The 14991-nt window shown below is 48.6% G+C and overlaps 2 protein-coding genes across 2 annotated transcripts; one reads left to right on the plus strand and one right to left on the minus strand.

Annotated features, from left to right (window-relative positions):
- Window positions 1–3872: 3872 nt before the first annotated feature.
- On the minus strand, window positions 3873–4894 carry PtA15_18A312 (uncharacterized protein; the record flags this gene model as incomplete). The annotated part of the gene is made up of 2 exons (XM_053164840.1): window positions 3873–4123; window positions 4813–4894. The coding sequence occupies 2 exons, from the start codon at window positions 4892–4894 to the stop codon at window positions 3873–3875; spliced, it is 333 nt and encodes a 110-aa protein (XP_053028809.1).
- Window positions 4895–8639: 3745 nt separating this feature from the next.
- On the plus strand, window positions 8640–10964 carry PtA15_18A313 (uncharacterized protein; the record flags this gene model as incomplete). The annotated part of the gene is made up of 10 exons (XM_053164841.1): window positions 8640–9080; window positions 9187–9247; window positions 9340–9442; window positions 9530–9610; window positions 9670–9842; window positions 9901–10077; window positions 10149–10313; window positions 10370–10433; window positions 10529–10684; window positions 10751–10964. 10 exons carry the CDS (start codon window positions 8640–8642, stop codon window positions 10962–10964), a joined length of 1635 nt encoding a protein of 544 aa, XP_053028810.1.
- Between the last annotated feature and the right edge of the window lie 4027 nt (window positions 10965–14991).

Below are 14991 nucleotides of genomic sequence, written 5' to 3' on the forward strand. Positions count from 1 at the left end.
ACAGAGACTGATTGGCCGTTCTTCAGGAGGCCATTCATCGTCAATTCTGCCACTAGATTTTCAAAGGTTGTGTGTTCCATCCTGGTCCAATCACCTACTCACATGAGTAGGGTCAAGGCGTAGTGGCAACCTACTCAGGGCGCAGGTGCGCGTTTAGGTTTTGTGGAATTGTGATATGCAAGTTCTCTCAATTCATAAGTTTTTAGATACACTCAATTAAGTCAGCGCTACAGTGTTGCTTCTAGACATGTTCAGTGACAGGTGTCACCTAGGTGGTCCCAAGTACCAGGCCTAATAGGGCCGGTACTCCAAGACCACCGTGTGTGGGTTAGGGTTAAAAGGGGGCGCAAGTGCTTTGGCTGAAAGCCTAGCCCAGAACCTGGAGCTCCAAGGGGAGAGGCCGTAGAGCCACATTGTGGGTAAGGCTAAATCTTGCTCCTGGAGGCCCCAGGGATAAGGGCGCGCTATAGTGCTCCCAGATTAGAAGCGCACACCAGAGTGTGCCAGGGTCGGTGCAAGGCCCATAACTCAAGACTAAGTAGTCGAGAGCCCCGCACCGACGCTTCCGGTTCCCTATGCCGCAATGGCTTCCACAGGGGAGTGTCTGTGTGAAGTAGTGGTCCCTATTACTTCATCAGCCAAGTTCAGGTGCGCTGCCAGGATGCCTCTAGTTCAGACAACAGTTTCAAAGTAGTCGCCAAGTCGGCCTTGAAGTACTCTCTCAGGTAGAGTTTGTAGCAGTCCGAGATCCAACGGCCTAGTTTGCAAATTTTGTCCGTAGGTACCCCAACGGCGTATCACAGAGAGGCGCCTCCTACCCAGAAGGAATGACCGGTGATTTTGGCGCAGCCCCTTTTCTTCCAGATTTGGTCCAGTTTACGGCAGACCACTCGCTTGGTGAGGTGAACCCTCTCGTCGTTGGCGTAGAACCCAAACAAAGAGGTGACTTGGGGCCCAGCCTTTTTAACCCGCCTTTTGATCGCGGCTACAGGACAGAGAAGGTGGGATTGGCTTTGGACGTGGATGGTTTGTACCGCCCCGGGAGCCGAAGTTTTTGCTCCTTGAATGGACAGTGCAGCTGCCTTCCCAACGGGTGTGTCATAAAACCTGACGTCGGATGTCATAAGAGATGCGGTCCACCTCGGTTGTCCCTCCGCCCTGTCGGAGGTGAGCTTGGAGAGTCAGGCCATCCCCCAGAACGCTGTTATTGCTAGATCTAAAACTGCTCGATCCAGCTTGTCCCCTTTGTGTAGCTCTTCTACTAAGATGACCAGATGTTTTACCATGACCGGGAATTTGGATGGCCGTTTAGGGTGTTCTGCGTTGGCCAGCGCTGCTGCCCGAATCAAGACTGCAACTCTGGGTTTGGTGTTGAATGGATAATCTACGGCATGGTAGTTGTGCCAGGCTTGAAGGCCATATAGGTACTTGGTTAAGGTTCCGGCTGATATGTCGTGCAAGGTCGGTCTAGCGGGGTTCTTGCCGGCCCAGCAACAAAAGCCGTAAATGTTGGCTGCCTTCAGAGGCAGGATATAGGGGACTTCTGCCTTAGCTGATTTGTATTTAAAGAACTTCCTTGTTGCGGTGTTGTAGTTCAGGAGCGTATTCCATTTGTACCCTGTCAGGAAGTACACCTCATCTTTGGTGGGCTCCTTGTAGACTGACCCGTTTTTAAGGAAGTCTTTGATGAGAGCCAAGTCCATTTGGTTCTTGTAGGGGGGCAGTAGATACACCCAGGCACCAAGGCCTGAGCGCCTTTAAATTCACAAGCAAAGAGGGGGAGCAACAACAAGTAGGAAGAGATCGGATCAGGGGGGTATTACAACTTGGAGACCGGGACAAGTTTCAGTTGTGTATACAATCCAGATTATTCCTCCGAGGTTGGATGAGACATTCTGTCCTCTAGATCAAGGGGAAGATTAATGATTAGGCGGTGTTTTACCTCATGACCAGTACGGTCCCCTCTGGATAAGGCATCCGCTCAATTCTCCGCCGACATCACTCGTTTCGCTATCAGGTCTACTTGCAGCTCAATGAGGAGGTCTTGGATTGTTTTCCACTCCTTGTTGACGTGGTAGTCGCGGGATTTCCGACTCCTGATTGCGTGCTTGGTGGTAGTGTTATCCGTCCAGACAATGACGGTTCTGCCTTGTTTGATTCCTATCATTTGGAGCATTAGGAGGCCAATGCGGATTGCAACCGTCTCGAGCCAAGCAATCCCTCTTTTTGGTTTGTTTTTGCCTTCCCAACCGCTTCTCAGTTTAAATTGGGCCCATTTTTGACCGATGGTGACCCCAATACTGTAGCTAGTCGAAGCATCACCCATCCACCCAATTTTGGTTGGGTCCGGGTTTGCAATGAGTCTTGTTTGCTTAAAAGATAGCAAAGACCTTTGCCAGTACACGAGGTCGTTCCAGACATCTATGGGAAGAGGGAGGGTCTTCTTCCTGTGTACCCAGCCGCACATCCAACGATACAAGCTGCACAAGTAGCAGCGCAGTTGGGGGAGCATGTACGAGACGTGATTCATGCGGCCGGCTAGGACCTCCGCCTGGTTGAACGAGAACTCTTCTCCAATCACCAGAAAAGATTTGATTTGCCTGATCCTCTCAAGGAGTTTTTCTTCTGGAAGGCGGACAGTTTTTTCTTTTGCGATCCAGATGAATCCAATGTATTTCTGTTTGACTTTGAACGGAGAGATCTTCGATGGGTTTGTTTTTACTCTGAGCTTGTCTGATCTAGCAACGATATCGTCCATTTCAATGGTTGAATCGATCTCCTTTATGAAAAGGTTGTCGTCCACCCAACAAAAAACATTGACTAGGTTGAACTCTGCCATCATTATTAGTTTCCATGTGTCGGCCGGTCTACCAAATGATCCGCAGCCGGCGACTCCGCCAAAGGCTATTCGCGTGTTGATGATGATTTGGTCGTTAAAGTCTTTCAACATGAGGAACGGCCACTGGCTGGGGGCAGTTGGGATTTGCCTGTAGGCTTTCTCCCAATCAAATATTGCCATCAGCGCTGGCTTTGTCCTGTTGCGGAGGAACCTTGAGACTGCTTTGAAGTCGTCCCACGTGGTCTGAAAATCTTCTTTTGCCACAAATGAGTTTACGGACGGGATATTCCTGTCGTCGTGGGGGTAAGATAGGTTGTTGATTGCTCTCATTGATCCGTCTCCGTTCACGACCGCTCCCAGCGGGTTCGTTCTAAAGAATCTGTACCAATCCCATACTTGTTCTGGTGGGAATGGTCCAAACATGCGGCCCGCTTTTATTTCTTTGGCAATTGACTCTTCAATTTTGGCTTGTGCCAACGTTGCTGATTGGTGGTTTGGGGGTGCGAAATATGGTATCGACTTGCCTAGGTTATGGCTTGGGATCCCTTGGTCAAATCCGTATTGGAAACCGTGTAACACGTCTTGGAACTCAGTTTTTAGGCTTGCCTTGCATAACGCGGATTCCCAGGCACCAATGTTCATGTCGCATTGGACCTTGGTTGGCCACTTTGCGTTTTCACGCTCATTTTCAGAGGAAAGATCCTTGCACTCAAAGGCAACAAGTTCACTGTTGGATGCAATTTGGGAGATTTATTGCTTCAGTTCCCTATCTTAAACACTTCTCAAATGGGATTCTAGGTACAATATCAAGGTGTCTATTCATTCGCTTGTGGGCGAGATCACTTAGGATTGGATATGAATATTCTGTGATCAAAGAATGGGACTATTGCGATTGAAACAACTTGTACTATATTCCTCAACGGTTACAAGGCTTGGGGGGTCTTGGGTTAACTGGGATGAGGTAGCTAACATGCGGGGGGGGGGGGGGGGGGAACAGCTTGAAGACGAGGAAAATGAGGATAGGTGAATAGGCCTACGGTCCGTTGTTTCCGCTACCGGATTGCTTTGGCAGTTGGTTGGTTGCCTTCAGTTCGGCGTAATTGGGGAGGAAGTTCTTGCCTTGGTAACCGGGACCCTTTGACCTGCTTTCTTTCGGTTTGGCGGGGAGGTTGTTGGGGTTAGGGTGAGCACTTGTGACTTTTTGTGACTGGCTGATTGCGGGGGCTGGTTGTGCCGACCGAGGGTTTGCTTGCTGTCCGGTGATCCGTTTGCCCGGGTTTAAACCTGTGTGGGGGTCCCAGTTGAATCAGGCCCCCCCGACGGCATATGGATTGGAGTCTCTGAACAAAAGTTCGTCAAAACGTCTCGCCTCTCCGTATGCGGTGTCGTATACGTCTTGTCTGAATATGGATATGTCCAAGAAGGACGAGACCCCGTCTCTGACTACTTGGTGGGCAAAAGCCTTCGCTCGTATGCGGATGTCGTAGCGCAAAGCTACCATGAATCTGTCTTTCCGGATGATCTTATCCGCGTTGGCCTTGTGGAGGACGATCCACTGGCCTAACGTCTTGTATCAATAGATGTTGCGCATTGTTATCTGCAAAGGTTACCAAATTCCTCAGCTTCCGTGTATTTTGTATAAAATGAATTGGCAGTTCGGTGTGAGCGACGACTTACAAGGAATTCCGCGTAATTTAGACTCCAATTGCTATAGCTCATTAGCCACTCACTGGGGTACGGGTAGCCAGTGTACCGCATGCCTCTCTCTGTGGAGTTGTCGTCGTTTTTCGGCCGTTTCTTGGTGTGGTACTGGAGAGCTGCGTCTTGCCAGGCTTTATTGAAGATAGTCAGGGGCAACGGCCCTTTCAACTCAAGCAGGTTTTGCTCGAAGTATGGGGTAAACCCCACGTCCTTGTGGGAATTCGTGTTGCCCCAGTGGAAATTGGTGCCGCCCTCCAATGTGTTCTGGCGACCCTCTGGGGTTGGGAACGGGTCGGGTACAAGAGTCCTCTTGATTGGTAGGCTGGTGTTCAACTTCTCCGATTCTTTGCGCATCACCAGTGCTGGAACTGTCACCGTTTGGCTTTATACAGATGTTAGTTAGGTCTCTCTACGGTTTCCGGGATTATCGGCTGCAGGCTTACTTCAATCTCATCAATTTGTAAATCTCGAAGTACATATCCGACTTCTCTTGATTCCCTTCTTTTGCCGCTTTCATGGCCGATTTGAGCATGGAAGCTATGATCTCGTCCTTTGCCCATTGAGCCTGATCAACGGTGCCTACCGGGCCCTCAGTTCTTTTTGCTGCTTTGGTGCCTACTTCTTGGATTTCGTCGACGTCAACGACTTCAGGACCTTGTCAGTTTAAGGACACAATGTTCAAGATCTGGATGAGGTACGTACTGTTTTTTGCTCTGATTGTTGCTGAGAGCTTCTTGGTTTGTGGGTCGCTTGGTTCCTTCCCTGCCGCCCTGGCTTCTTTGGGATTTGGGTTCATTGCGACTGTTTTTGCGGCCGTCTTCGAAACCTTGGTCTTCTTTTGGGCTGTTGCCTTTGCCGTAGCAGCTGAAGCTGTGGGTTGTAGGGTAGAGGAATTAAGTAGCTACCGTGGGGTTTGGGATTGGGTTTGTGCCGGTAGTGGCTTTACCTGCTGGGTCGTTGACTTGGGAGCGGGTTAAGTGGGCGGATAGATCTATGTCCTTGCTTGAGGATGATGCGGTTGCATCTTTCATGCTTGTAGATAGCTGATCAAAGTTGTTCAACATATTTATCTACTGGGAGTTTGGGTTGGAAAAACACGGTTTATTGAGTCTGTGGGAGCAAGGTCGGATATAGATTGTGGAGGGGGGGGGGGAGGGGGCGGAGCGTTGGATGCGCAAGGGGGAAATTGGTTCTGTTGAGATGAAAGTGAGATTATAATAACGTACGAGTCTGTGAGTTTTCCCGTACCTATTAGAGTTTGGAGTTAGACTTTTTAAGAAGATTTATAGTTTCCGGCTTGCTAATCAAGTATCTCTGAGGGAGATTCCGAAACAATAGGCAGGGTTTGTGGTGAAGAAGGGCAGAACGGAGTTTAGACCTGAGGAGCGGAGACTGGCCCTGGAGGATTCGGCCTCTTATGTCTCTGGTGCGTGGCACCGCCTTTCCCCTTTTCCGGCCGGGCTCTGTGTGAGGCGTGTGTTCCCCAAGCCTGTGGCTGGGGCTTCCGTTGAGAGGGGCAAACCTAGGCTGATACTGTCTGGTTCGTGACGTGTCACGCCATAGGCTCAACCAGACGGTACGTTAGCCACAAGGGTTAGCGTTTATCCCCCGGACATACCAGCCCCGAGGTCCGGCCGAGGTTGGCCGGTTCTTTTGACAATACCCCACTCCCGCTACGCTCCCGTTAAGAAGACATGATTTTGGGGAAGAGCTCGGGCCTGACCTCATCCAGTAGAAATCAAGTGTATCGAGCTTGCCCTCCGTTGCCATAATGCGCCTTGTAGGTATTCCACAGACTCCTGAGATACTTGCAAGCTACTCCGGCGGCGGCTAGTGTAATCAATATGTGATCCATTTCCATAATTGCTGCTCGGGCAGCAGCCAGGGTGGCAACAATCTGGTTATTGATCATTGTTTCAGAAGTGCTGGATGGCCGGGGTGATTTGTGTGGTGCCTTGATGGGATTGGGTGGCTGTTGGTGTCTTGATGGGTGGACGAGTTTTTCTGGATGTTTGATCAGGTCAAGAGAGGGAGTCTGTGGTACGCGTTTATCAACAGGCTGTTTTGTGGTTCTGAAAAACACAATATCGAAAAAAAGGAACTTGTTTTTTGCGCAGGCAAAAAACAAATTTCCTATGGTACAGGCCCTTATTATCCCAGATGTTTACCCACCAACCAATCCCAGAAATCATCAATATTTCAGCCAGGCCCAAATCACCCAACCCCGGCCCGTCAGTCATGGGCTTGATTGCCAACTGTTGTCGGACTGGTTAGGATGTTTTGGGTCACCAACATGACCCATCTTTGCCGGGCCCCAGGCAGTCCTTTGCCAAGCGGCTCGTAGACCACTCATTTCTGGTCTCCTGATGACCATTTTGGTCCAGTTTGGTCGACCAACAGCCTTGGGTATACAAGCTTACCAGGAACTGTTAGTCTGGTAGACCACAAGCTGATGGTTGCTATCCAACGTTATGGGTTTTGGTTCTCGGTCCTGGTGTGGTTAGGGAGTGCAACATTATGACCGATATGGTCATTTAGCTGGTTTCTTGTTGGCATAAATCCATTCTGCCCTTGGTTGGACATTGGCCTGGCCGCCAAGTGGTTTGTGGTAAACGTGCGCCTTATAAGGAAATGGGACAAATTGGTTAGAGTCCACCACTGGCTGAGTGATAGAGAGATATATTGCATGTGGATAAGAAGAAAGAAAAAACAATAGTGAGAAATAGATAGGAAAAGAATAAAGAAACAGACCTATAAGGAAATGGGACAAATTGGTTAGAGTCCGCGACTGGCTGAGTGATAGAGAGATGAGGAAATCCTCAACCAGCCGCAGGTACAGACTATATATATATACACAAGGTTATGGAATATTGGGATATGATGATGAGAAAAAACTAGATTGAGAAAGAAATAGATGAGAATAAAGCTAGAATCTAAACCTAAACAAAGTTCTACATTTTGCTCCCCCACAAACTCTATGGGCTGCTCACTCCCACTCCCGCCCAGAGGCCTAGTTAAGCTCAAATTTGGGGCCCCCATACTGCTCTCACCTACAGCTTGACAATGCCACAGGCTTGGTTCACTCAGGACACAAGATTGTTTGGTTTCCTTTTTTTGTACTGAATTGCAAGTCAAGATTAATGAAATAAGTTGGGTCTATGGTGAAAACAAAAGTAATTTGATCCAGGGAATGTAGATAAACTGACTTGCAGGCCAAACCACCTTCTGTGATAAATCACACAAGCTCCCCAACCCCAGGTGGATCAGGAAAGTGAGGCCCCAGACAAACAAGTCAAATTGAACAAGCGGCAGAATGGGTGGGAGCCCAAACATATAGCCAGGGTAGATCTTACGCAGAGTTGACTCAATTCACAACTATCCATCACCCTGGTAGGGGTGGTCAGTGCCAATGACTCTGGAACCCTCTCTCAACTCCCAACACACTCTTGCAGGACAAAAGATAGTTGCCAGTTGAAAGTGGGTCCAGTTGGCACCAAGTTGTGTGCCTTAAGGACCGCGTGTATTTACAAGAGACACTTTTGAGTCAGGGAATCAACAGCTAAACAATCTCAGGCCTTATCATAGGCCCTCTCAATGAACAACCTCAACTGGAAATTATTATTACACATGACAGGGAGAGAAGAGTGAAAACAAAGTGAACAAAGAAAATGGAAGATGTGAGCACCGTAACTAAGAAGACAAAACTGCTGCACAGTGAAGTGCAACTCCAGCTGACTGGGAAAAGGCTTCAACTCAAGGAGCAAGTCCAGTTGAGATAACTGGTTGATCTGCCCCACTTGTAACGGTGAGACTGCAATGATTGTAAGCCTCGTGACGGCGGCTGCACAGAAACACCTGACTAAGCGGGGGAAGCGGACGCTCTTAGAGTATAGCAGCACCCGGAACTCGGGCTGGCCGAGGCCACGCATGGTCCGCCCCACCCAATTAGCCTCCTCTTCAAACCACACACTCGACTGCCGAGACCGATCCGATGGTGGATCCGTCGGACCGCCGCGGCTGTGATGCGCAGCTGGCCAGCACTCGCTCGCATCGGAAACTTTGAGCCTCAGCAACGTCGGTCGTCTGCCAGCAAAACGAAATGACTCGATCGAAGAACAAACGCGGAAACGGAGCAGGGAACACCGACCCGAACAACCCCACCTTCCCTCCCAACCCCAGCCTTCCTGCCCGGCCCGGGCTGCCGGCCAACCCCAACCTGCCGGCCAGACCCAATCCGCCGCCATACCCATCAAACCAGAACAACAACAACCAGCAACAGCACCACCAGCAACAGAACCAGCAGCGGCAACAGAACCAGCAAAACCAACAGAAACAACAGAAACAACAGAAACAACAGAACCAGCAGAAGCAGCAGCCGAAGAAGCAGCCCAATCCTCCTAAACCGAAACCCAAGCCCAGAACTCCCACCCCTCCCCCGGAATATGAGGCTGAAATGAACGAGAATCATTATTACCATGTCGATAAGCTGCTCGATCGCACCGGTCCGATGGCTGATCCGTCCTTCGAAGCCGGCGCCACGGTACGTTCTTCGTCCTAATTTCGGGTGGAGAAGCGCAGCTTTTTGACTACCTCCTATCCCCTGCGGGCTCTGCTTTTTTTTCTTCCTATTGGCCGATGTCCTGAAGCCCAAAGACTTCATGCGCAAGACCTGCAAGATACTCGTGATCGGAGCCGGTGGACTGGGCTGTAAGTTCACCCCCCGGAGCCACCTTTTCCTGCTTGCCATCAACCGAGATCGCCCGTTGTCTCAATCAGCACCCTTCTCCTCGGTCCCGTAGGCGAAATCTTGCAAAATCTCGCGCTGCTCGGGTTCGGTGATATTCATGTGATCGACATGGATACGATCGACCTCAGTAACTTGAACAGACAATTTCTGTTTCGGTGAGTTCTTGAGCTCCCTCTTCGCCATCCATCTAAATCGTTGTTGCGAAACCTAATTTTAATGTGTCAATCAATCTCTGGAAATAGAGAAAAGGACATCGGTCAGTCCAAAGCCGAAGTAGCTGCCAAGTTCATCATGAACCGAGTGCCGCAGGTCAAAGTGACACCGTCAGTCCAGTGCTTAGTCCCTCTTTTCAGTTGGCTGATCGACCTGCATCGATCACTAGTCACTATTGCAAAATCCAGGACAAGGACGATGCGTTCTACATGATGTTCAACCTGGTGATATGCGGGCTAGATTCAGTCCAAGCGCGCCGCTGGATCAACGCGACGATGGTGAATCTGGTAGATCCGGAAAACCCGGAGAGCTTGAAGCCGTTGATCGATGGAGGCACCGAAGGTCAGTCTTTTTTTTTTTTCGGACAGCATGGGTCGACTGTGCTGACGGCCGGATCCAGGGTTCAAGGGACAAGCCCGAGTGATTCTGCCCACGATCACCTCCTGCTACGAGTGCTCGTTGGACATGTTGACCCCGCAGACGGTCTTCCCCATGTGCACGATCGCCAACACCCCTCGGCTCCCCGAGCATTGCATCGAGTGGGCGAGCGTCTTGGAGTGGCCCCGCGTCTTCAAAGGTATGCCAATCAGCTCTGCCCAGCTTCGTTCACGCTCTCACAAACTTCCCACCGATCGCCCCCGTACAAAGACAAGAAGCTGGACAACGATAATCCGGACCACATCCAGTGGCTGTTCGAGCAAGCCTCGGCCCGAGCAAAGGAGCACGATATCAGCGGCGTCACTTGGAGTCTCACCCAAGGCGTCGTCAAAAACATCATCCCCGCTATCGCTAGTACGAACGCTATCATCGCAGGTTGGCATTCCTCTCCTCACCAAAACAGTCGATGTGCTGATCTTCTTCTGGTCTAGCGGCGTGCTGTAACGAGGCGTTCAAGATTGCGACCACTTGTGCTCCTTACCTACAAAACTACATGTGAGTTCCAGCCTCTCAATTATCCTTTGGATGGGCACTGTTCCGACGAGGACTCGAGAGCTAACCTCATGCAATGTGCTCGGTTCTTTCGGCAGGATGTACAATGGAAGCGAATCGATCTACACTTACACCTTTCAACACGAGAAAAAGCCCGACTGTCCTGTCTGCGGTGGCGAGTCGGTGCAGATGTCGCTCTCCAAGGACTGGTTCCTGCAACAGCTAGTCGACCATCTGATCGAGCGAGCCGACTTGTAAGACTCCCTCCCCCCTCTCCCATCCCGAAAAAAGGGGACTGACGGCCTGTCTGGCCTATCCAGTCAAATCAAGCAGCCCTCGCTGTCGACGCCCAAAGGCCCGCTCTTCTTCCAAGGCCCGCCCGAACTGCGCGCGGCGACGGAAGCCAACCTGGACAAGAAGCTGGCCGAGCTCTTCCCCGACCACGCGGGGCCCGAGGCCACGGACGGCATCGAGATCACCGTCACCGACTCAAGCCTGCCGTTCCAGCTCAGCTTGCTCGTCAAACTCCAGTAACCCCCCCGCCTGTTTTTTCCGACGGTTTATGAACGAACACGGGCGCTTGATGTACGCCTTTGGCGCGCGCTGGATGGCGTGCAATGCAATTCAACCCGGTGTAGCCCAATGCCCCCTCCGTCCTCTCGGCTGCACAGGCGGGCAGGCTCCGTAGCTCGCTGCGCTCTACCCTCGAGTGCATTGTGTCGGCTGAGAATTCCTTGGGTCCAACACCATCCAAGCCGCGTCTTGAAGCCCTGCCCCCGACGACCGGCGCTTCCGGGGCAGAGGCTTCTGCCACGCCAACCAGCGCGGCGGCTCTGGGGTGGATGGGGCTGGCTTGTGCGGTGTTCCATCACGCCGGATGCGTTCATGAGTCCCGCTCAGCCCCCGTGTTGCGCTCCCTCTGGGCCCTGGACCAGGAGAATCAAGGCCGGGCTCCGAGAGAGGAAGCTGCACAGCGCAAAGACAGGCTGTACCAGTGCATCCATTTTCTCGAACTGCACATCCAGGCAGGCATTGGACTCCTATACACCAGTATCCGAGGACAGGAGTGTTGAAATTTTGTCCTTTTCTTCAAGAACCTGAAGTATATCTTGTTCTTTCCTCTTGATAATTATTATCATTATGGCCTAGAGATAGTCATTTGGTGTCCGCGGCGGGTACTCCTTGCACCCTAGCTTAACTAAGCCTCTCAAACGGAGGGTCCGGGGGACCCCGCCCGGAGGGCTCTCCGTAGGAGAGGCTTATGACTTATGTCGTACCTTTTGCCTGAGAGCTTCGGGCTTTTGTGGCTTTTTATGCCCCATTTCCCTTTCACCCCTCACAGAACAAAAACCAGCCCACCTCTTCTGAAGCCCTGAAGGGTGAGGGTGGCTGACCATCTTGGCTTCAGGTATCTATCCTCATAATCGGGATTGGACGTGTGAGCGGCATTGGCCAAGGCATTTTAACTGGAGCTTGGTTCTTGGGGAATTCCTTGTTTGCCATACTGCTTTCCACCACAATGATGCGGAGCGATGGTAGTATGCATTTTGGTGTGCCTCATGTATTTGGATAACGCAAGCCACATATAACTAGATAATGTGATGCCTGTGGAATTGTAAGGGTGTGATATTGTGAAATGACAGCCGAGAAGTTAAGGCTTCGCCCCACCTCTCCATCATCCGAAAAACCGTGCCAAAAGAGTCAACCAGAAGAAAAAAATGCTACCCAAAGTGGAACCAAAGAAAGTCTCTTCCATTACTGATTGAGTTTAGTCTCCAACAGGCATCAATGTGCACAAGAAAGTTTTCAAAATGAACAATAAAAATTTAAAGGCACACATTGGCGACTTAGCTCTCAAAAAGTACGGTCAACCAGCAAAAGCCTTGCAGATTGACGGGGTGGTCAACTTAGTCTCGGGCAAGAACATATCCATTAGTGAAGGTTTGATGAATAGTTTGCAAGTGTACAATTAGTATATTGAGTGAGAAGATGTCTTGTAAATGTTCAATCTGAGTGCCAATCCCACTCTTGTTGTGGAAATATTTCAACCTGTAGTTCTGGATTTCTAACCAGAACTCCTTGGGCACAAAATGATCAGGGCAACCGGTGGGAGTGACGAGGAGGTTGTGACAAAGATACTTGCTTAACAACGGGTTCAGGCCCCCAGCAAGAAGCATTACTGCTCGCGGGAGGTGTGTTGAGTAGTTTTTTATTTTGCTGATGGACTGAGACATCACACATGTCAGCCTGTAGGTAACTAACCGTGTCTGAGAGGGTTGTTACTAGCAAGATGATAGTGTAATATGCCAAGGATGGGCCAATGGGTTTGTGGTAAGACCTGTAAAAGGTTTCACTCTATCAGTAATCTTGACTGAGAGGCTTGCTCAATTAAGGCGCATCCAGATCAACACAGGGTGTTAATAGGCATCCAAGGAATAACTCAACTTGGGTTTGTGGTTTTACCTACAGAAAGGTAAGGGTAATCAAGAGTTGAGAGTATTCCTGAATTGAATGATGGTTGAGAATGAAAGCACTGTTTAACTATAGTATGGGTTAAACCTTGCTGTAATAATATTCTGAGGGATAAACAGTCCTGGAGGGTGTGTTTATATAGAGGGGAAAAGAGCAGGAGGGAACATGAGGCGCTTGGAGGCGCTTCAGGACCAGGGGGGAACTGGAAGCGCTCAAGGGAAGCAGATCCTCATGAGGATCAACATTGGAAATGATCAGGGCAGTGTAATGATCAGTACTGATCCTAGATCAGTAGCTGTGCACACTAGCTGATCATAACCAATCAGTGATTCCATTCAGTGCTCTTTGAATTGGATTACGTCATGCATTGTTTATGTATTTATATCATAACCAATATATTATGTAAATGGGGACTGAGGCGTAACAGGGGACAAATGAGTGATATCTGTCTTGGGGTATTTCACGTGTACAGTAATATTACAATGTATTGTAATCTTACTGTTGCACGTAACTTAACTCTCATAACAACAGTACATTATGGTAACTGTATTTAACTATGGTTATCTGTAATGTAATGTATAACAGGAGTACATTCTTAAGCTTGTATCTAATGATATACATAGGTAATAAAGGTGCAAAAAGGAATGTACTATATGTAATGTGAACAATTGCAGGTACTTGGTACGTGTAAGGTACTGTGACATGTACTCTGTGGCTGACACTTCCTCCCTCCAAAAAAGGCTGATCAAAGAATTAAAGATTTCTTTTATCAGCTCTGTATTGTCTGAGGACTTTTTCAGAGTCTGGAATTTGGCCAGTAGTGAGCCATTCATCTTCTTTAGAACCACTATATCTAACTAGATATTGTTTAATGTCCACATTGTTTTTTCTGATTTTTCTGTGTTGTAAAACCTTCTTTATTTTCACAACTTCTTTCTCTAGTCTTGGAATTACAACTTTAATGTTGTCTTTCCTTAAAGGGAAATGTTCATTGTTACTAGGCACGTAAGGTTTGATTAAACTAACAGGAAAAGTAGGATGTTTTCTTTCTAATTCACCTGTCAGTATGACTTCAACAGCATTCTTTCCGTGTAAGGCTTTGATAACAAATGGTCCTACAAATGAGTCTCTCAATTTCTTAGGGCCAGTGAGGTTGCTCAAGTTAAATGTAGAAATAAGAACTTCTTCTCCAACTTTAAACTGGTGAGGTTTATGAGTCTTTTCCCATCTAATTTCGTTGTATTCAAAGGATTTTTCAATGCATTCTGCGGCGTAATTAGCTGTCTTAGTCATCATTTGATGGAAGTCTGCTGCATTAGGATGTATTGTTACAGACTTGGATAAAACTAAGTCTTTGGGGAACCATGGAATCCATCCTCTTTCCAATTCAAAAGGTGTAATATTTGTAGAGCTATGTTTGCTGGAATTGTAGGCAAACTCAAGGGCTGGTAAGAGTGAGCACCAATCATGAGTATAATTATCTTTGTCCTTAAATTCCAAACCATAGGCACAATATCTTCTGATCATATCTTCAAGAGTTTGAATCATCCTTTCAGCTAATCCATCAGTCTGTGGGTGATAAGCTGTGGAGAACTTTAATTGTGTACCACATAGATCATAAAGTCCTCTCCAAAATTCTGACGTAAATTTAGGATCTCTGTCTGTAATGATGTATCTTGGGCATCCTACATCAGCAATTATCTTTTGCCAAAACAACATAGCTATATCAAAAGCTGTATTCTCTTTATGACATGGAAGGAATTTGGTTCTTTTGGAAAGTCTGTCTACTACTACTAGTACTGAATTATAGTTATCTTTTCCTGCAATGGTAAACCTGTAACAAAATCCATATTAATTACAGACCATCTTTCAGTAGGTTTTTCAATTTCCTGTGATAATCCATATCTCCTTCCTGTAGCTTTGTTGGCTTTCTGGCACCTTTCACAAGATTCACAGTAGTCTTTGGTTTCATTCTTAAAGTTTGGCCACCATGCAATGTGCTTTACTCTCTGATCTGTAGTGCGCTCTATGGAGAAATGGCCAGCAGTGATATTATCATGGCATTCTCTAAGAAGCAAGTTGATATGTT

Source organism: Puccinia triticina, chromosome 18A, assembly GCF_026914185.1.
Source record: "Puccinia triticina chromosome 18A, complete sequence".
Lineage (NCBI taxonomy): Eukaryota > Fungi > Basidiomycota > Pucciniomycetes > Pucciniales > Pucciniaceae > Puccinia > Puccinia triticina.